The 16,397-nt window shown below is 37.4% G+C and overlaps 1 protein-coding gene across 2 annotated transcripts in view; it reads left to right on the top strand.

The window, feature by feature from the left end:
• SHOC1 (shortage in chiasmata 1) overlaps nt 1-16,397 on the top strand; it is an 83,703-nt gene that overhangs the window by 66,051 nt on the left and 1,255 nt on the right. Inside the window, exons 23-26 of one of the 2 annotated variants that reach the window (XM_070795275.1) lie at nt 1,637-1,730; nt 11,869-12,000; nt 13,594-13,743; nt 14,387-15,347. In XM_070795275.1, the coding sequence (XP_070651376.1) occupies nt 1,637-1,730; nt 11,869-12,000; nt 13,594-13,743; nt 14,387-15,347 (1,337 nt within the window). The remainder of the gene's footprint in view (nt 1-1,636; nt 1,731-11,868; nt 12,001-13,593; nt 13,744-14,386; nt 15,348-16,397) is intronic. The other variant, XM_070795276.1, reaches the window with a different exon arrangement.

Genomic DNA, 16,397 nt, shown 5'->3' with positions numbered 1-16,397 from the left:
CAGACTTTTAGGTATCTCAGTTCTATATTTCTAGAAGATTGGAACATTTTAAAAGTATTTTAATTAACTGACCGAATGAGGAAAATTGAAACTACAAAATAAATTGTTCCAGTTATCACTACCTTAGTCATTCATGCCATTAGTTCTTGCTTGAGAAAAAGTGCTAGGAATCCCCAAGACAACTCCCAAGTTTGGTGCTTTGTTAGGAGTATTCATAGCACTGAGCATATTCTTGTGCTCATGGCTATGATTTATTACAGTGAACAGTTACAAAGCAAATTCAGCAAAGGGGGAAAGGGCATGGAGCAAATTCCAGGGTAAACTAGGAGGAAGCTTCCAAGAGTCCTCTCCTAGTAGAGTCACACAGAACATGCTTAATTTTCCCAGCAACGAGTTGTGCCCACACTTGTGAAATGTTGTCTATCAGGAATCTCACCAGACACTGAGTGCCCAGGGCATTTATTAAGAGCTAGTCACAAATACAAACTCTAGACTCCAAAAAGAAAGCAAGTGTTCAATAGAAACCACATTGTTCATACAAACAGTTTAGGCACAGTGAGCCAGGCTCTCTTATCAGCCACTCTTATGAAAACAGCTTGCCTGGAAAAGAAGCCAGCAGATGAAGGAAGAGGCAGGAAATTAAGAAAGCCATTGCCTCAGTGACGTGGTTTGAATTCCTGGGTCCAACAATGTCTTCTCCTGGACCCATAGTGTTATGAACCAATAAATTTCTTTTTTGTTGCTTGGAGTACTTAAAGTGGATAAAGGTAATAGAAATATTCACTCACAGCTCAAGAGTCACATCTGACCTGCTTAATAACTATAGAAGGAAAAAAGGGGTGTTTTTAAGAATTATTGAGATATAACTGATTTATAAGATTGTGTAAGTTTAAGGAGTACAATCTGTTGATTTGATATATTTATATGTTGTTTTGTTGCTGTCGTTTAGTCGTTGAGTCGTGTCTGACTTTTTGCGACCCAATGAACTGTAGCCTCACAGGCTCCTCTGTCAGTGGGATTCTCCAGGCAAGAATACCGCAGTGGGTAGCCATTCCCTTCTCCAGGGTATCTTCCCAACCCAGAGATCAAACCCAGGTCTCCCACACTGCAGGCAGATTCCTTGCCATCTGAGCCACTGGAGAAGCCCCTGTATTTATATACTGCAATATAATTATAATTATCACCTTGGTGTTAGTTAACACTTCTATCACGTCACATAATGATCATTTTAAAGAGTGTTTTTTTTCCCCCAACAGTTCAGGGAAAAGCCTCAGGGAGAAATCGAGTTATTCTTACTTTGGTCATGTGTTCATATCTGAACCTGATACTTTGGCCAGGAAGATAAAGTATTCTATTTGGCTAGGTTTCAATCACATAGCCATCCCTGGGGCCAGTAAGAGGATAAGTTAAACTTCTCCCCACCCCGCCCCCACCCCCCACACAGAGCATTCTCTAGATTTAACAGTACTATTGAAGAAAGGAGGTGGAATTGTTTTTACAAAAGAGTGCTGAGTGGACAAAAAATATGACATTATGACATGTGGAAAATAAAATAAATTTTTAATAAGTACAATCAGACATCAAATGAGTAGAATATAATAACATATATATATATATATATATATATATATTTTAGGTACCATCTTACAGAAAAGACTCTTCATCACCTAGCACTGATTTATGCAGCTTTGGTTTCATCTGGGCTAAAATCAGAAGAACTGGATGTAAAGGTATTCTTTTTCTATGTTTGTTCATGAGTATTTTTCATAAACCAAAATTATAATGAAACTCAACTGCCCTGTGAGAAGAAACATTAAATGGGTAAACTAAAAAAATATTGAAAGCCATATAAAGAACGGTTTTCAAATTAACATATATTCTTTAAACTTAAATTTCTACTCTAAAAGCCTTTAATGAATTTAAATTCATAATTTGTCTCTACCTCTGAGATTTTTTGGAAACATGTCAGAATATGAATAAAAATAAATATCCCTTGATCAAAAATATTCACTTATGGAAGATATACTGTTTATATCTACTATAAAATAGAAATTTTATGACATATGAATAGAGGAATACCTTGGTGATCTCTAATCAATCTTCTTTCTTGGCTTTGTTCAATGTCCCACTCTGACGTTTAGATAGTTTCTCCAAATGGAGGGCTCAGTTCTCTACTGTTATCACTTTATATTCTTTCTTTGATAAACTCAGACATTTCCCACAAATTTAGCTTTCATGTCTAAGAAAATCCTTAACATTTTCCTAACTTTTCTTAAAGTCTGCACCAATATTCTAGAATTCTACTGGAAATGCCTACATGAATATCCCACAGGTACCTCAAACTCTGCATATCCAAAACACAATTTGTATCCTCCCCCAAGGCAATGGCACCCCACTCCAGTACTCTTGCCTGGAAAATCCCATAGATGGAGGAGCGTGGTGGGCTGCAGTCCATGGGGTCGCTAAGAGTTGGACACGACTGAGCGACTTCACTTTCACTTTTCACTTTCATGCATTGGAGAAGGAAATGGCAACCCACTCCAGTGTTCTTGCCTGGAGAATCCCAGGGACGGGGGAGCCTGGTAGGAGGCCGTCTATGGGGTCGCACAGAGTCGGACACGACTTAGCAGCAGCAGCAGCAAAACAAATACATGGCCAGTTATTTGCGCAGTAAAAATGGGTTTGTATGGGATCAACAAATAATTGCAATTTAGGGTCTGCAACATTAGAAACCATGGGAAATATGGGAAACCATGTGCAAGTCCAGGCCCAGAAAGGAGAAGGGAACTCTTTTAAAGAGGGAAAAAGAAAGTTGGAAAGTTATAATAAACAAAGAGTCCATTGGAGGAGTTCAGAGTTCAAAGTATAGTGACTTTTCATCAGTGGAGTTGTGACAGTCTCTCATTGGCTGAACTCTTGCCAGGAAAGAAGAGGAAGTCTTTCTTCTTACTGGACTCTGCTGTCATGGTAGGACATGAGAGCTCCTCCTTCTGGTCTCCTAACTCTATTTTAATTAACATTTTTGTTAATTTTTACACCTAGTTTATGGCATTACTATTCTAAGCTAATCAGTAGCAAAATCCTCCCTTTAACTCTGCAGCGTCTCTAGATTATGCCTCTCCTTGCTACTCCCATTGCTATTTCCCTAAATAAAGGCCTTCACCTCGTATTTGGAGTTTTTTCCTAATTAATCTCCTTAGTTCTACTCTTTTCCCACTCCCATGCATCATGTATATTGACACCAATTACATTTCTGAAATACAGATGTGATACTTCACTACCGAGACTGCAAGCTCCTAAAGGAAAGGGAATATGTTTTTTTGTTTTGTCTTCCTAGCACTAAGCAGAGCCTACATAGCAAGCTCTTGAAAAATATGTTGTTGAGTTGAATTGTCTTGCTCAAAAGATCTTCTACAGCCTCCTACATCATCAAAATAGAGTTGACCACAGCTGATTCAAACTCCTCCACAATTTGACCCATAGCTTAGCTGTGTCTGACTCTCTGGGACCCCATGGACTGTAGCCCATCACCAGGCTCTTCCGTCTATGGAATTCTCTAGTCAGGAATATTGGAGTGGGTTGCCATTTCCTTCTCCAGGGCATCTTCCTGACCCAAGGATCAAATCCTGTCTCCTGCATTGCAGGCAGGTTCTTTACCATCTGAGTCACCAGGGAAGCCCTAGTAATCCTAGAATCCTTAAAGATATTATTCTACTCACCATTTCCTGAATATGTCTCCACACTATCACCTCTCAGCCATGTGATTCTGTCCTGTCTTTCCCCAGAAATACTATTCCTTTAAACATTATTGCCTTTAAAAAAATTTTCCCCAATTATACTCAAGATAAATTTCTCCTCCCATCCTCCAAATAATATTTCATATCTTTATTATAATATAAGGTATTTATTCATGTATCATCCACTCTGAACCATGAGAACTAGGCCCTTTTCCTTGTAAAACCTATAGCATTCTAGCACAGTGTTTTGTACACAGTAAAAATATTCCACAAACATCCACTGAATAGAATTCAGGGAAAGCGGAACCTGTTAAGAAAATCATCAAATGATCTATTTGAAATAAAATCCAGATAATTTTGATCCTATGATGCATTTTTAACAAAGAAATACAATTCTCAGAAAAGTTACCTAAATAAATGTAAATTTCTCAATTATTCACTCAAGGGAGGTTTCACCACTTAATCAGCCTCTTTTCTCTTCACTTAATAGTGAGCAGTGCAAAACATGATTTAGAGAATCGTTTTATTCTTCTCTACATGGGGTATCTGATACCAATAAGTGACAGTATTCAGGTACAGTGACATGGCCTACAAAGTATATGTTCCAAGGAAGGCATTTGGGGATGAAATAGGAATTACTGCCCAGGCACAATCCATTCCAAATGAAAGTCTCTTCCTACCTGACTCCAACTATTCCAAAAGCTTTTCAAGTTTTCCTAATGCTCTTAAAAGTAGGTCCATTTTTCCATGAAAGTTGAGAAACAAATATGATCAAATTGCTCTAATTTTGTTATGAATATATCACCAATACTCAAGCCTCCCATTCTCCTACTTGAAGACATTGTTACATTAAAGGGGGTTACCTAGACATATTATTTTAGAATAATTTGGTAATATGGCTTTTGGCTTTTCAGTTCAGTTCAGTCGCTGAGTCATGTCCAACTCTTTGCAACCCCATGGATGGCAGCAGGCCAGGCCTCCCTGTCCATCACCAACTCCCGGAGCTTACTCAAACTTATGTCCATTTAGTCGGTGATGCCATCCAACCATCTATCTCATCCTCTGTCATCCCCTTCTCCTCCTGCCTTCAAACTTTCCCAGCATCAGGGTCTTTTCAAATGAGTCAGTTCTTCACATCAGATGGCCAAAGTATTGGAGTTTCAGCTTCAACATCAGTCCTTCCACTCAACACTCAGGATTGATTTCCTTTAGGATGGACTGGTTGGATCTTCTGCAGTCCAAGGGACTCTCAAGAGTCTTCTCCAACACTACAGTTCAAAAGCATCAATTCTTTGGCACTCAGCTTTCTTTGTAGTCCAACTCTCACATCCATGCATGACTACTGGAAAAACCATAGCCTTGACTAGACAGACCTTTGTTGGCAAAGTAATGTCTTTGCTTTTTAATATGCTGTCTAGGTTGGTCATAACTTCTTTTCAAAGGAGTAAGCATCTTTTAAGTTCATGGCTGCAGTCGCCATCTGCAGTGATTTTGGAGCCCCAAAAAATAAAGTCTGCCACTGTTTCCACTGTTTCCCCATCTATTTCCCATGAAGTGATGGGACCGGATGCCATGATCTTCGTTTTCTGAATGTTGAGCTTTAAGCCAACTTTTTCATTCTCTTCTTTCACATTCAACAAGAGGCTCTTTAGTTCTTCTTCACTTTTTGCCATAAGGGTGGTGTCATCTGCATATCTGAGGTTATTGATATTTCTCCCAGCAATCTTGATTCCAGCTTCTGCTTCTTCCAGCCCAGCATTTCTCATGATGTACTCTGCATACAAGTTAAATAAGCAGGGTGACAAAATACAGCCTTGACAGACTCCTTTTTCTATTTGAAACCAGTCTGTTGTTTCATGTCCAGTTCTAACTGTTGCTTCCTGACCTGCATACAGGTTTCTCAAGAGGCAGGTCAGGTGGTCTGGTATTCCCATCTCTTTCAGAATTTTCCACAGTTTATTGTGATCCACACAGTCAAAGGCTTTGGCATAGTCAATAAAGCAGAAATAGATGTTTTTCTGGAACTCTCTTGCTTTTTCCATGATCCAGTGGATGTTGGCAATTTGATCTCTGGTTCCTCTGCCTTTTCTAAATCCAGCTTGAACATCTGGAAGTTCACAGTTCATGTATTGTTGAAGTCTGGCTTGGAGAATTTTGAGAATTACTTTACTAGCGTGTAAGATGAGTGCAATTGTGTGGTAGTTTGAGCATTCTTTGGCATTGCCTTTCTTTGGGATTGGAATGAAAACTGACCTTTTCCAGTCCTGTGGCCACTGCTGAGTTTTCCAAATTTGCTGGCATATTGAGTGCAGCACTTTCACAGCATCATCTTCAGGATTTGAAATAGCTCAACTGGAATTCCATCTCCTCTACTAGCTTTGTTTGCAGTGATGCTTTCTAAGGCCCACTTGACTTTGCATTCCAGGATGTTTGGCTCTAGGTGAGTGATCACACCAATGTGATTATCTGGGTCATGAAGATTTTTTTGGTATAGTTCTATGTATTCTTGCCACCTCTTCTTAATATCTTCTGCTTCTGTTAGGTCCATACCATTTCTGTCCTTTATCAAGCCCATCTTTGCATGAAATGTTCCCTTGGTATCTCTAATTTTCTTGAAGAGATCTCTAGTCTTTCCCATTCTATTGTTTTCCTCTATTTCTTTGCATTGATCTCTGAGGAAGGCTTTCTTATCTCTGCTTGCTATTCTTTGGAACCCTGAATTCAAATGGGTATATCTTTGCTCTTCTTTGCTTTTCACTTCTCTTGTTTTCAAGTTATTTGTAAGGCCTCCTCAGACAGCCATTTTGCTTTTTTGCATTTCTTGGCCTTTTGCATTTTTGGCCTTTAGGGCCGAAAAAAATCCATCAGGTTGGATTACTTTTTTATTGCCAAGCATTTGGAAAGCCTAGCCATAAAAAGAGTATTGCAAAATTTAAATATATTTTCTTGAATTAAAAGAAAATACTGCTAATATTTTACTGTTAGTATTTCATCCCATATTTTACTCTAAAATTCAAAAAAAGTTCTATCAATTTCTTACGAACTCTCTTTGTAGAAAAATGTATAGATACATATATGCAAATTTTTGAAAACAATGTTAGGCAGGGGTTCTTGAATCTCCCAAAGTCTAGCTAGGAGCTCCAGAATCCCCACCCTAGAGTATAGGTAATAGTCATTACCATTATAAAATTATGCCCTTTAAAATAAAATTTATATTTAAATGTCTCAGATCTTCTCAAAACATCCAAAACTTTTAATAAAATACATCTGGAATCAAACCGTGTATTTCTGTGTATTCTGTATATTTAATATAAAGAAAGTCCTTCTTTAGTATGCATATGTTATTGTTCAGTCACTAAGTCATATCTAACTCTTTGTGAACCCAGGGACTACAGCATTCCAGGCTTCCCTGTCCTTCACGATTTCCAGAAATTTGCTCGAACTCATGTCCATTGCTTTGTATTTGTTATTCTTTTGAAAGAAAAGAAAATGTCATAATTATTTTTGTGAAGTTTGTACAGTCTTTGTTTCTTAAGTTTCTACCACTGGAGAGAATATTTATATTATTAAGATATGATTGTTTAGGGCAGTATTCTCCATCCACTTTAGACTGCTAACCCATGAATTAATTATCTTTCTGTAAACAAAATCCAAAAGATGAAGAAGATAAAAATAGAAATGAAAGCGGAAGGAAAAGGCTGGCATTTCAGAAGAGAGAAGGGCATGGAGGAAAACATAAGTGACAGATAGGAAGTAGGGGGTATTAAAAACTCCTTTTAGAGTTAAGTTTAACACTTCTCAGGTGGCTCAGTGGTGAAGAATCCACCTGCCAATGCAGGAGATGCAGGTTCGATCTCTGGGTCAGAAGATCACCTGGAGGAGGAAATGGCAACCCACTCCAGCATTTTTGCCTGGGCAGTCCCATAGACGGAGGAGCCTGGAGGGCTACAGTTCACGGTGTCACGGAGTCAGACACGACTGAGTGACTGAGCATGCAGTTTTAACACATACATATTGGCAGGGGTATCTTACCATCAAGTAAGCCATGATTGGATGAACAATTCCAAAAAACATATTAAACCAAAATATGTTTTTCTTTTTTAATACAGCGTCAAATTAATCTATAAACATCCTTATTTTTCAACTTTGTTTTTAAAAAATATTGCACTATATCTTTCATTCTTATTTTTACTTGAGAACTATTAGGTTTAACCTACAAAAAAGAAAATATTAAATATTACTAGTGACATCCAAATTTCTTTTCTTCTAATACAGATGAAATAAAACACCAAATATGTTTAAAAGACTATACTGCTGCTAAGTTGCTTCAGTCATGTCCAACTCTGTGGGACCCCATAGACGGCAGCCCACCAGGCTCCCTTGTCCCTGGAATTCTCCAGGCAAGAACACTGGAGTGGGTTGCCATTTCCTTCTCCAATGCATGAAAGTGAAAAGTGAAAGTGAAGTCGCTCAGTCGTGTCTGACTCTTAGTGACCCCATGGATGCAGCCTTCCAGGCTCCTCCTTCCATGGGATTTTCCAGGCAAGAGTACTGGAGTGGGGTGCCATTGCCTTCTCTGAAAAGACTATACTCAGATCAGATCAGATCAGATCAGTCGCTCAGTCATGTCCGACTCTTTGCGACCCCATGAATCGAAGCACGCCAGGCCTCCCTGTCCATCACCAACTCCCAGAGTTCACTCAGACTCACGTCCATCAAGTCAGTGATGCCATCCAGCCATCTCATCCTCTGTCATCCCCTTCTCCTCCTGCCCCCAATCCCTCCCAGCATCAGACTCTTTTCCAATGAGTCAACTCTTCGCATGCGGTGTCCAAAGTACTGGAATTTCAGCTTTAGCATCATTCCTTCCAAAGAAATCCCAGGGCTGATCTCCTTCAGAATGGACTGGTTGGATCTCCTTGCAGTCCAAGGGACTCTCAAGAGTCTTCTCCAACACCACAGTTCAAAAGCATCAATTCTTCAGCGCTCAGCCTTCTTCACAGTCCAACTCTCACATCCATACATGACCACAGGAAAAACCATAGCCTTGACTAGACGAACCTTTGTTGGCAAAGTAATGTCTCTGCTTTTGAATATGCTATCTAGGTTGGTCATAACTTTCCTTCCAAGGAGTAAGTCTTTTAATTTCATGGCTGCAGTCACCATCTGCAGTGATTTTGGAGCCCAGAAAAATAAAGTCTGACACTGTTTCCACTGTTTCCCCATCTATTTCCCATGAAGTGATGGGACCAGATGCCATGATCTTCGTTTTCTGAATGTTGAGCTTTAAGCCAACTTTTTCATTCTCCTCTTTCACCTTCATCAAGAGGCTTTTGAGTTCCTCTTCACTTTCTGCCATAAGGGTGGTGTCATCTGCATATCTGAGGTTATTGATATTTCTCCTGGCAATCTTGATTCCAGCTTGTGCTTCTTCCAGTCCAGCGTTTCTCATGATGTACTCTGCATAGAAGTTAAATAAACAGGGTGACAATATACAGCCTTGACGTACTCCTTTTCCTATTTGGAACCAGTCTGTTGTTCCATGTCCAGTTCTAACTGTTGCTTCCTGACCTGCATACAAATTTCTCAAGAGGCAGATCAGGTGGTCTGGTATTCCCAACTCTTTCAGAATTTTCCACAGTTTACTGTGATCCACACAGTCAAAGGCTTTGGCCTAGTCAATAAAGCAGAAATAGATGCTTTTCTGGAACTCTCTTGCTTTTTCCATGATCCAGCGGATGTCGGCAATTTGATCTCTGGTTCCTCTGCCTTTTCTAAAACCAGCTTGAACATGAGGAAGTTCATGGTTCACATATTGCTGAAGCCTGGCTTAGAGAATTGTGAGCATTACTTTACTAGCGTGTGAGATGAGTGCAATTGTGCGGTAGTTTGAGCATTCTTTGGCATTGCCTTTCTTTGGGATTGGAATGAAAACTGACCTTTTCCAGTCCTGTGGCCACTGCTGAGTTTTCCAAATTTGCTGGCATATTGAGTGCAGCACTTTCACAGCATCATCTTCAGGATTTGGAATAGCTCAACTGGAATTCCATCACCTCCACTAGCTTTGTTTGTAGTGATGCTTTCTAAGGCCCACTTGACTTCACATTCCAGGATGTCTGGCTCTAGGTCAGTGATCACACCATTGTGATTATCTGGGTCGTGAAGATCTTTTTTGTACAGTCCTTCTGTGTATTCTTGCCATCTCTTCTTAATATCTTCTGCTTCTGTTAGGTCCATACCATTTCTGTCCTTTATCGAGCCCATCTTTGCATGAAATGATCCTTTGGTATCTCTGATTTTCTTGAAGAGATCCCTAGTCTTTCCCATTCTGTTGTTTTCCTCTATTTCTTTGCATTGATCACTGAAGAAGGCTTTCTTATCTCTTCTTGCTATTCTTTGGAACTCTGCATTCAGATGCTTATATCTTTCCTTTTCTCCTTTGCTTTTCGCTTCTCTTCTTTTCACATCTATTTGTAAGGCCTCCCCAGACAGCCATTTTGCTTTTTTGCATTTCTTTTCCATGGGGATGGTCTTGACCCCTGTCTCCTGTGCAATGTCACGAACCTCATTCCATAGTTCATCAGACACTCTATCTATCAGATCTAGGCCCTTAAATCTATTTCTCACTTCCACTGTATAATCATAAGGGATTTGATTTAGGTCATACCTGAATGGTCTAGTGGTTTTCCCTACTTTCTTCAATTTAAGTCTGAATTTGCAATAAGGAGTTCATGGTCTGAGCCACAGTCAGCTCCTGGTCTTGTTTTTGCTGACTGTATAGAGCTTCTCCATCTTTGGCTGCAAAGAATATAATCAATCTGATTTTGGTGTTGACCATCTGGTGGTGTCTATGTATAGAGTCTTCTCTTGTGTTGTTGGAAGAGGGTGTTTGTTATGACCAGTGCATTTTCTTGGCAAAACTCTATTAGTCTTTGCCGTGCTTCATTCCGTATTCCAAGGCCAAATTTGCCTGTTACTCCAGGTGTTTCTTGACTTCCTACTTTTGCATTCCAGTCCCCTATAATGAAAAGGACATCTTTTTTGGGTGTTAGTTCTAAAAGGTCTTGTAGGTCTTCATAGAACCGTTCAACTTCAGCTTCTTCAGCGTTACTGGTTGGCGCACAGACTTGGATTACTGTGATATTGAATGGTTTGCCTTGGAAACGAACAGAGATCATCCTGTCATTTTTGAGATTGCATCCAAGTACTGCATTTCGGACTCTTTTGTTGACTATGATGGCCACTCCATTTCTTCTGAGGGATTCCTGCCTACAGTAGTAGATATAATGGTCATCTGAGTTAAATTCACCCATTCCAGTCCATTTCAGTTCGCTAATTCCTAGAATGTTGACATTCACTCTTGCCATCTCTTGTTTGACCACTTCCAATTTGCCTTGATTCATGGACCTGACATTCCAGGTTCCTATGCAATATTGCTCTAAGACTATACTAATAAATGCCAAATGGAAGTTAAGAAAAACAGTTTAATTCCAAAAATTAGAAACTATAAGTATATAACATTTAAAGAAGAAAAGTAAATTGTTTATCCTCACAAATGAAACATCCTGAATTTTACATAGATAAATTAGCAAATTGTATCTAAGTTCAGTTGAGTTCAGTTGCTCAGTCGTGTCTGACTCTGAGACCCCCATGGACTGCAGTGTGCCAGGCTTCCCTGTCCATCACCAACTCCCGGAGTTTACTCAAACTCATGTCCATTGAGTCGGTGATGCCATCCAACCATCTCATCCTCTGTCGTCCCCTTCTCCTCCTGCCCTCAATCTTTCCCAGCATCAGGGTCTTTTCCAATGAGTCAGCTCTTCGCATCAGGTGGCCAAAGTATTAGAGTTTCAGCTTCAACATCAGTCCTTCCAATGAACACTCAGGACTGATCTCCTTAAGGATGGACTGGTTGGATCTCCTTGCAGTCCAAGGGACTCTCAAGAGTCTTCTCCAATACCACAGTTCAAAAGCATCAATTCTTCGGTGCTCAGCTTTGTTTATAGTCCAAAACAGTGTTCAAAGATTAGAATCTACTGGGGTTTTATTTCTTCAAATTGTAAACAATTTTTGAATGATATATTTTGCTTCCTAGTATTCCCTGTAATCTAACATAAAAAATATATTTTAGCTTATAATTGCCCCAGGAGTGGAAGAGACTGCACTGATGATTCGACAAATTGCTGACCACAATTTAATGACCTCGAAAAGAGATCCTCATGAATGGTTGGATAAGTCCTGGCTTAAAGTTGCACCGTCTAAGGTTTATTTCCTAACATAGAAATTAAAGATTTGCAGAGCAAATATAAATATATGTACTTGAATTCTCTTTCTGGTAGCCATTTTCTTGTTCTATCATGCTTGCATTAGCATATGTAACAATATGCCATAATGCCATAAAGCGCAACATTTATTTAGACAATTTTCCAGAACTATGAGTATTTTTCAACTTCATAGAGCTATTTTAATGGGATCTTCTTTCATGAACTTTCAAAATGAACTTGTTTTAGGATGACCTAATGGCTTCAATGTCTAATATTTTAAGAATATAATAATTTTTCTAATTTCTACATTTAAACATTCAAGAATAGTAGATATGAGAATTGTACAATTCTATCATTCCATGATTCATCAGTAATTCAATTATATAATTCAAAGTGAAAGTAGAGTTATGAAATAGTTATAAGATTAGGTAGTTAATTTTTATAAATTCCTTTTGCTTAAGCATAAATATTTCCAGGTTCTCATACCAACCTAGTATTTCTGTTACCTTATTTTTAAATATATTCAAATCCTAAAATCATGGAAAGAGGATGGAGATCATTATATACTAACATGGAATGACTTTCAAAATATAGTAAATGAAATGTAAAAGTTGCAGTGCAGAGCAGCCAGTACACTACCATTTGTGTAAGAAAGGGGGAAATTAATATTTATATGTATTCATTTACAAATGAATGAAATATCTCTGGAAAGATACCACAAAATGATATCATTGATTATCTCTAGAGAAAACTGAGGTTGTGAAGTAGGAATGGGACTTTTTACCATATACCTTTTAGTCCTTTTGAATTTTGAACTGTGTGACTATTTTACCTACTCAAAAAATAAAATTATAAAACAAATAAAATATTCATATATATTAAATCATAGGACTTTTATTTGCATAAACAGAATATAGTACTATCAGCAAGTATGGGCATGATCAGAACATTTTTGTGTGTATGTATATGCAATTTCCTTCCTACCAAGCCATGTCCAATCTACTAACATGTCTGTCATTTGATAAAATCAAAGAAGATGTAAAAAGTCAATGTAACCCAGAAAAAAAAAAGGAATTTAGTAATAAATGTGGCGGCTACATTTTTAGACATTTATGAGATCTTTCTGAAAACATATACTTCTAGACTTAGATAGAAGTTCTTCCTATACTCTTCATAATAGGCCTTTTCGAAATGGTAACATCTGTTAGACATCATGCACATGGTTTATTTTAACCAAACTATGATGGCACACGGTCTACAAAGAGAGAGCTGAAAAAATCTTGAGCTATATAATGAAGTCCCCTAAAAGGTTTCTCATTAGAAGAGCTATCATTAGATAACAATTGTCATTTGAAGGATATGAACTATAATGAATCACATTGGATGAGTGGTTAGACTCAATGAACTTTAAGATCCTTCCCAATTCTGGGTGTTAGACTCTTTACTGACAGACAAATTTATTTCCCTCCTGGCCATACTTTTTCCACCAAGCATCTCAAATTGAGTGGTAGGTGCAATGACATCAATTTTAATCTGCTAGAGTGAGCAGAGTAAAAAGACCACTACTGATTATTCCTTAAACGTTTTTCTAGGAAGAAATGTACTTACTTGATTTTCCAAGTGTTACTCCATTGGTGGCTCAGCTCATGTTAAATAAAGGACCTTCACTGAACTGGATATTGTTAGCAACTCTTTGTCAACTTCAGGAACTCCTACCTGAAGTTCCAGAAAAAGTGTTAAAGGTTAGTTATTTGAAATCCATATTCTTCTATGAGTCTATTTCCTTTGCATTTGAGTATGTATTTTCATCATAATGGTTTTCAAAATGAAGGTATCCAAGTTTGTTTTGGACTTCAAAGGGTGAAGAAATAATTTACTTCAGCTAAATTTCATATAGAATTCTCACTAGTTGTCAAACACATTATACATTTTAAAGTTATAATTCTGCACAAATCATTTATCACATTGCAGATCATTTTGAAGTGTTATTATGCCCACAGATATTCAATTACACACTCTATTCTTACGTGTTTACATCATCTCTTCCAAACAGTTCTGATGCCTTCATGATAGTAGTTAAAGAGAACTTTAGACTTATCCGTAAGTGTCTTTAATTTTTATGAAGGAAATGGTATTCATGGATAACTTGTGTAACTAAAAATTCTATTTTAAGTGATTAGGAAATAGATGCAAATTACAATAAGTTTTTCTTTTAATGGGAGCCAAATTATGTTCTCTTCTCATAGATCAATATAATATCTTTGAATGGACTACTTATTTATAGTTTTCCTTATTTCCATATAGTTAAGCATCATTATTTATATTTACTTGATGGATTTTTATGTTGCATATTTATTATATTAATTAACTTTATAAATTTTTTAGCATTTTTGTGGCATCACTTCCTTATTCAAGATTAGTCCTTCCATAACAGAATCACCTCAAATTTCATCACCTCAGGAAAACAGGGATCAGACTAGAAACTTTACTTCTCAGAGTTCAGCTTCTGGCTCTTCAGATTCTGTCATTCAAGAACATATCAATTATCAGTATTCAGACTTAGGAGAGACAGTACATGAAGACACCAACAGCACTTCAAATTATACCTCTTCCCTTATGGAATTAAAAGAAATGCCAGGCATTTTACCATCTGTGAGTTCTTACAATCAGACCAGCCATTGGAAAGAGTCTAGTTGTAACCCTAACACGGTACAGAATAATTCTGTTCTGACTAATATGGAAGCAAGGAATGTGTCTGGTAATTCCTTTCTGAACCAGAATGATTCAGAGTCAGATGTCTTTTCTTTGGGTCTAACAGAAATGAATTATGAAACTATAATATCACCAATCAACACTCAGAAGAGAGTCACCCCTCACTTTATAAATTATCAGAAAAAGGGAACACATGAAAAAAAAGGACCTATAAAAAAAGAATTGTCAGCTCCTGTCTTTTCACTTGAGGGTTCTCAACCTCCTCTTCATTGGAACTTTAAGAGAAATGTATGGGAACAACAGAATCATTCATTCAACTTACAGAGTGGTGCAGAGCAGAGTACATGTGACAAATGGTACTCTCAGAAAGATAATTTATTCATTAATCAGCGAAAATATCAGTCAGATGAGTTAGAAGGCTTCATCTGTGAAAGTTCAAATGCTGGGACTAAAAAGACTTTCTGGAAAGAATTACCATCTGTCCCCAGTTTGGATTTATCCTGTGCTTCTGATTCTAATGTAAATCAAAAAGAATTCAACAGTCTTTATTTCTACCAAAGAGCTGGAAAATGTTTAGGACAGAAAAGGCACTCTGAGTCTTCATCTAACTCAGGAGACAACAACTCATTAACAGGTAACATGATTCAATAGTTGATAAAACTACTCTCTAAAGTAATTTTAAAAGATAGAATTATCTCCAAATTAAAACAAAATTTTGTTCTAATTACTACACTTAAGAATCTTCAATAACTTTGACATCAAATAAATCAAAATTCTAATTATAGACTTTTAAGAAAATAAATGCAAAAAAATTATGTCAAAATCTTGTAACTTTAGATGAACTAAGCATTTAACTGAAGAAGTTATGGCTGATTCATACTGATGTCTGACAGAAAACAGCAAAATTCTGTAAAGCAATTACCCCTCAATAAAAAATAAATTAGTTAAAATAAAAACACAGAACAAATCTAAGTCAAGCAGAAGGCTAAAAGTAACAAAAAGTAAGTAAAGAAATTAGCCAATTAGAAAAGTAGCCTCTTTGTCAAGCTGGGATATTTAATGAGCTAATATTTATTAAAAACTTATTATATTCCCTTTATGTGGATTATTTGATTGTTAGTCCTATTAAATAGATACTATTATTGGCTCTCTATTTTACAAAGGATGTTTTTGAACATTTAATCATATCAGTTTTTAAAAGGACTTTATTTTCCCATTTTCGGTTATTATACCTTTTGTGTATTTCTTATTGCATTGGTCTGAGCATTTAAAACAAAATATTAAGCTCTGATGGCTATACAAAGATGGCCTTACTATGATGGGAAAAAAAAAATAAAAAGAAAGGAGAAGCTGGAAGTTTCAAAACTCCTCTTTTACACAGACAATTTTGTGAGGCCAAAGGGTGCCAAAGAATCTTAAATTCTTTGTTTTATTAAAACAGAATCCCCAAACCATGTAAGTTCTAGGATTCCCAAAATTTAGATTTGGTCCCATAAATAGTCATAATTTGTTTTTTCCTGATTTTAAGGGGAAATATTCTTTCCCTGGGAGAAGGCAATGGCACCCCACTCCAGTACTGTGGCCTGGAAAATCCCATGGATGGAGGAGCCTGGTAGGCTGCAGTCCATGGGGTCGCTAAGAGTCGGACACGACTGAGCGACTTCACTTTCACTTTCCACTTTCA

The sequence above is a fragment of the Bos indicus genome, chromosome 8, assembly GCF_029378745.1.
Source record: "Bos indicus isolate NIAB-ARS_2022 breed Sahiwal x Tharparkar chromosome 8, NIAB-ARS_B.indTharparkar_mat_pri_1.0, whole genome shotgun sequence".
Taxonomy (NCBI): domain Eukaryota; kingdom Metazoa; phylum Chordata; class Mammalia; order Artiodactyla; family Bovidae; genus Bos; species Bos indicus.
This window is presented reverse-complemented; position numbering and strand designations above follow the sequence as displayed.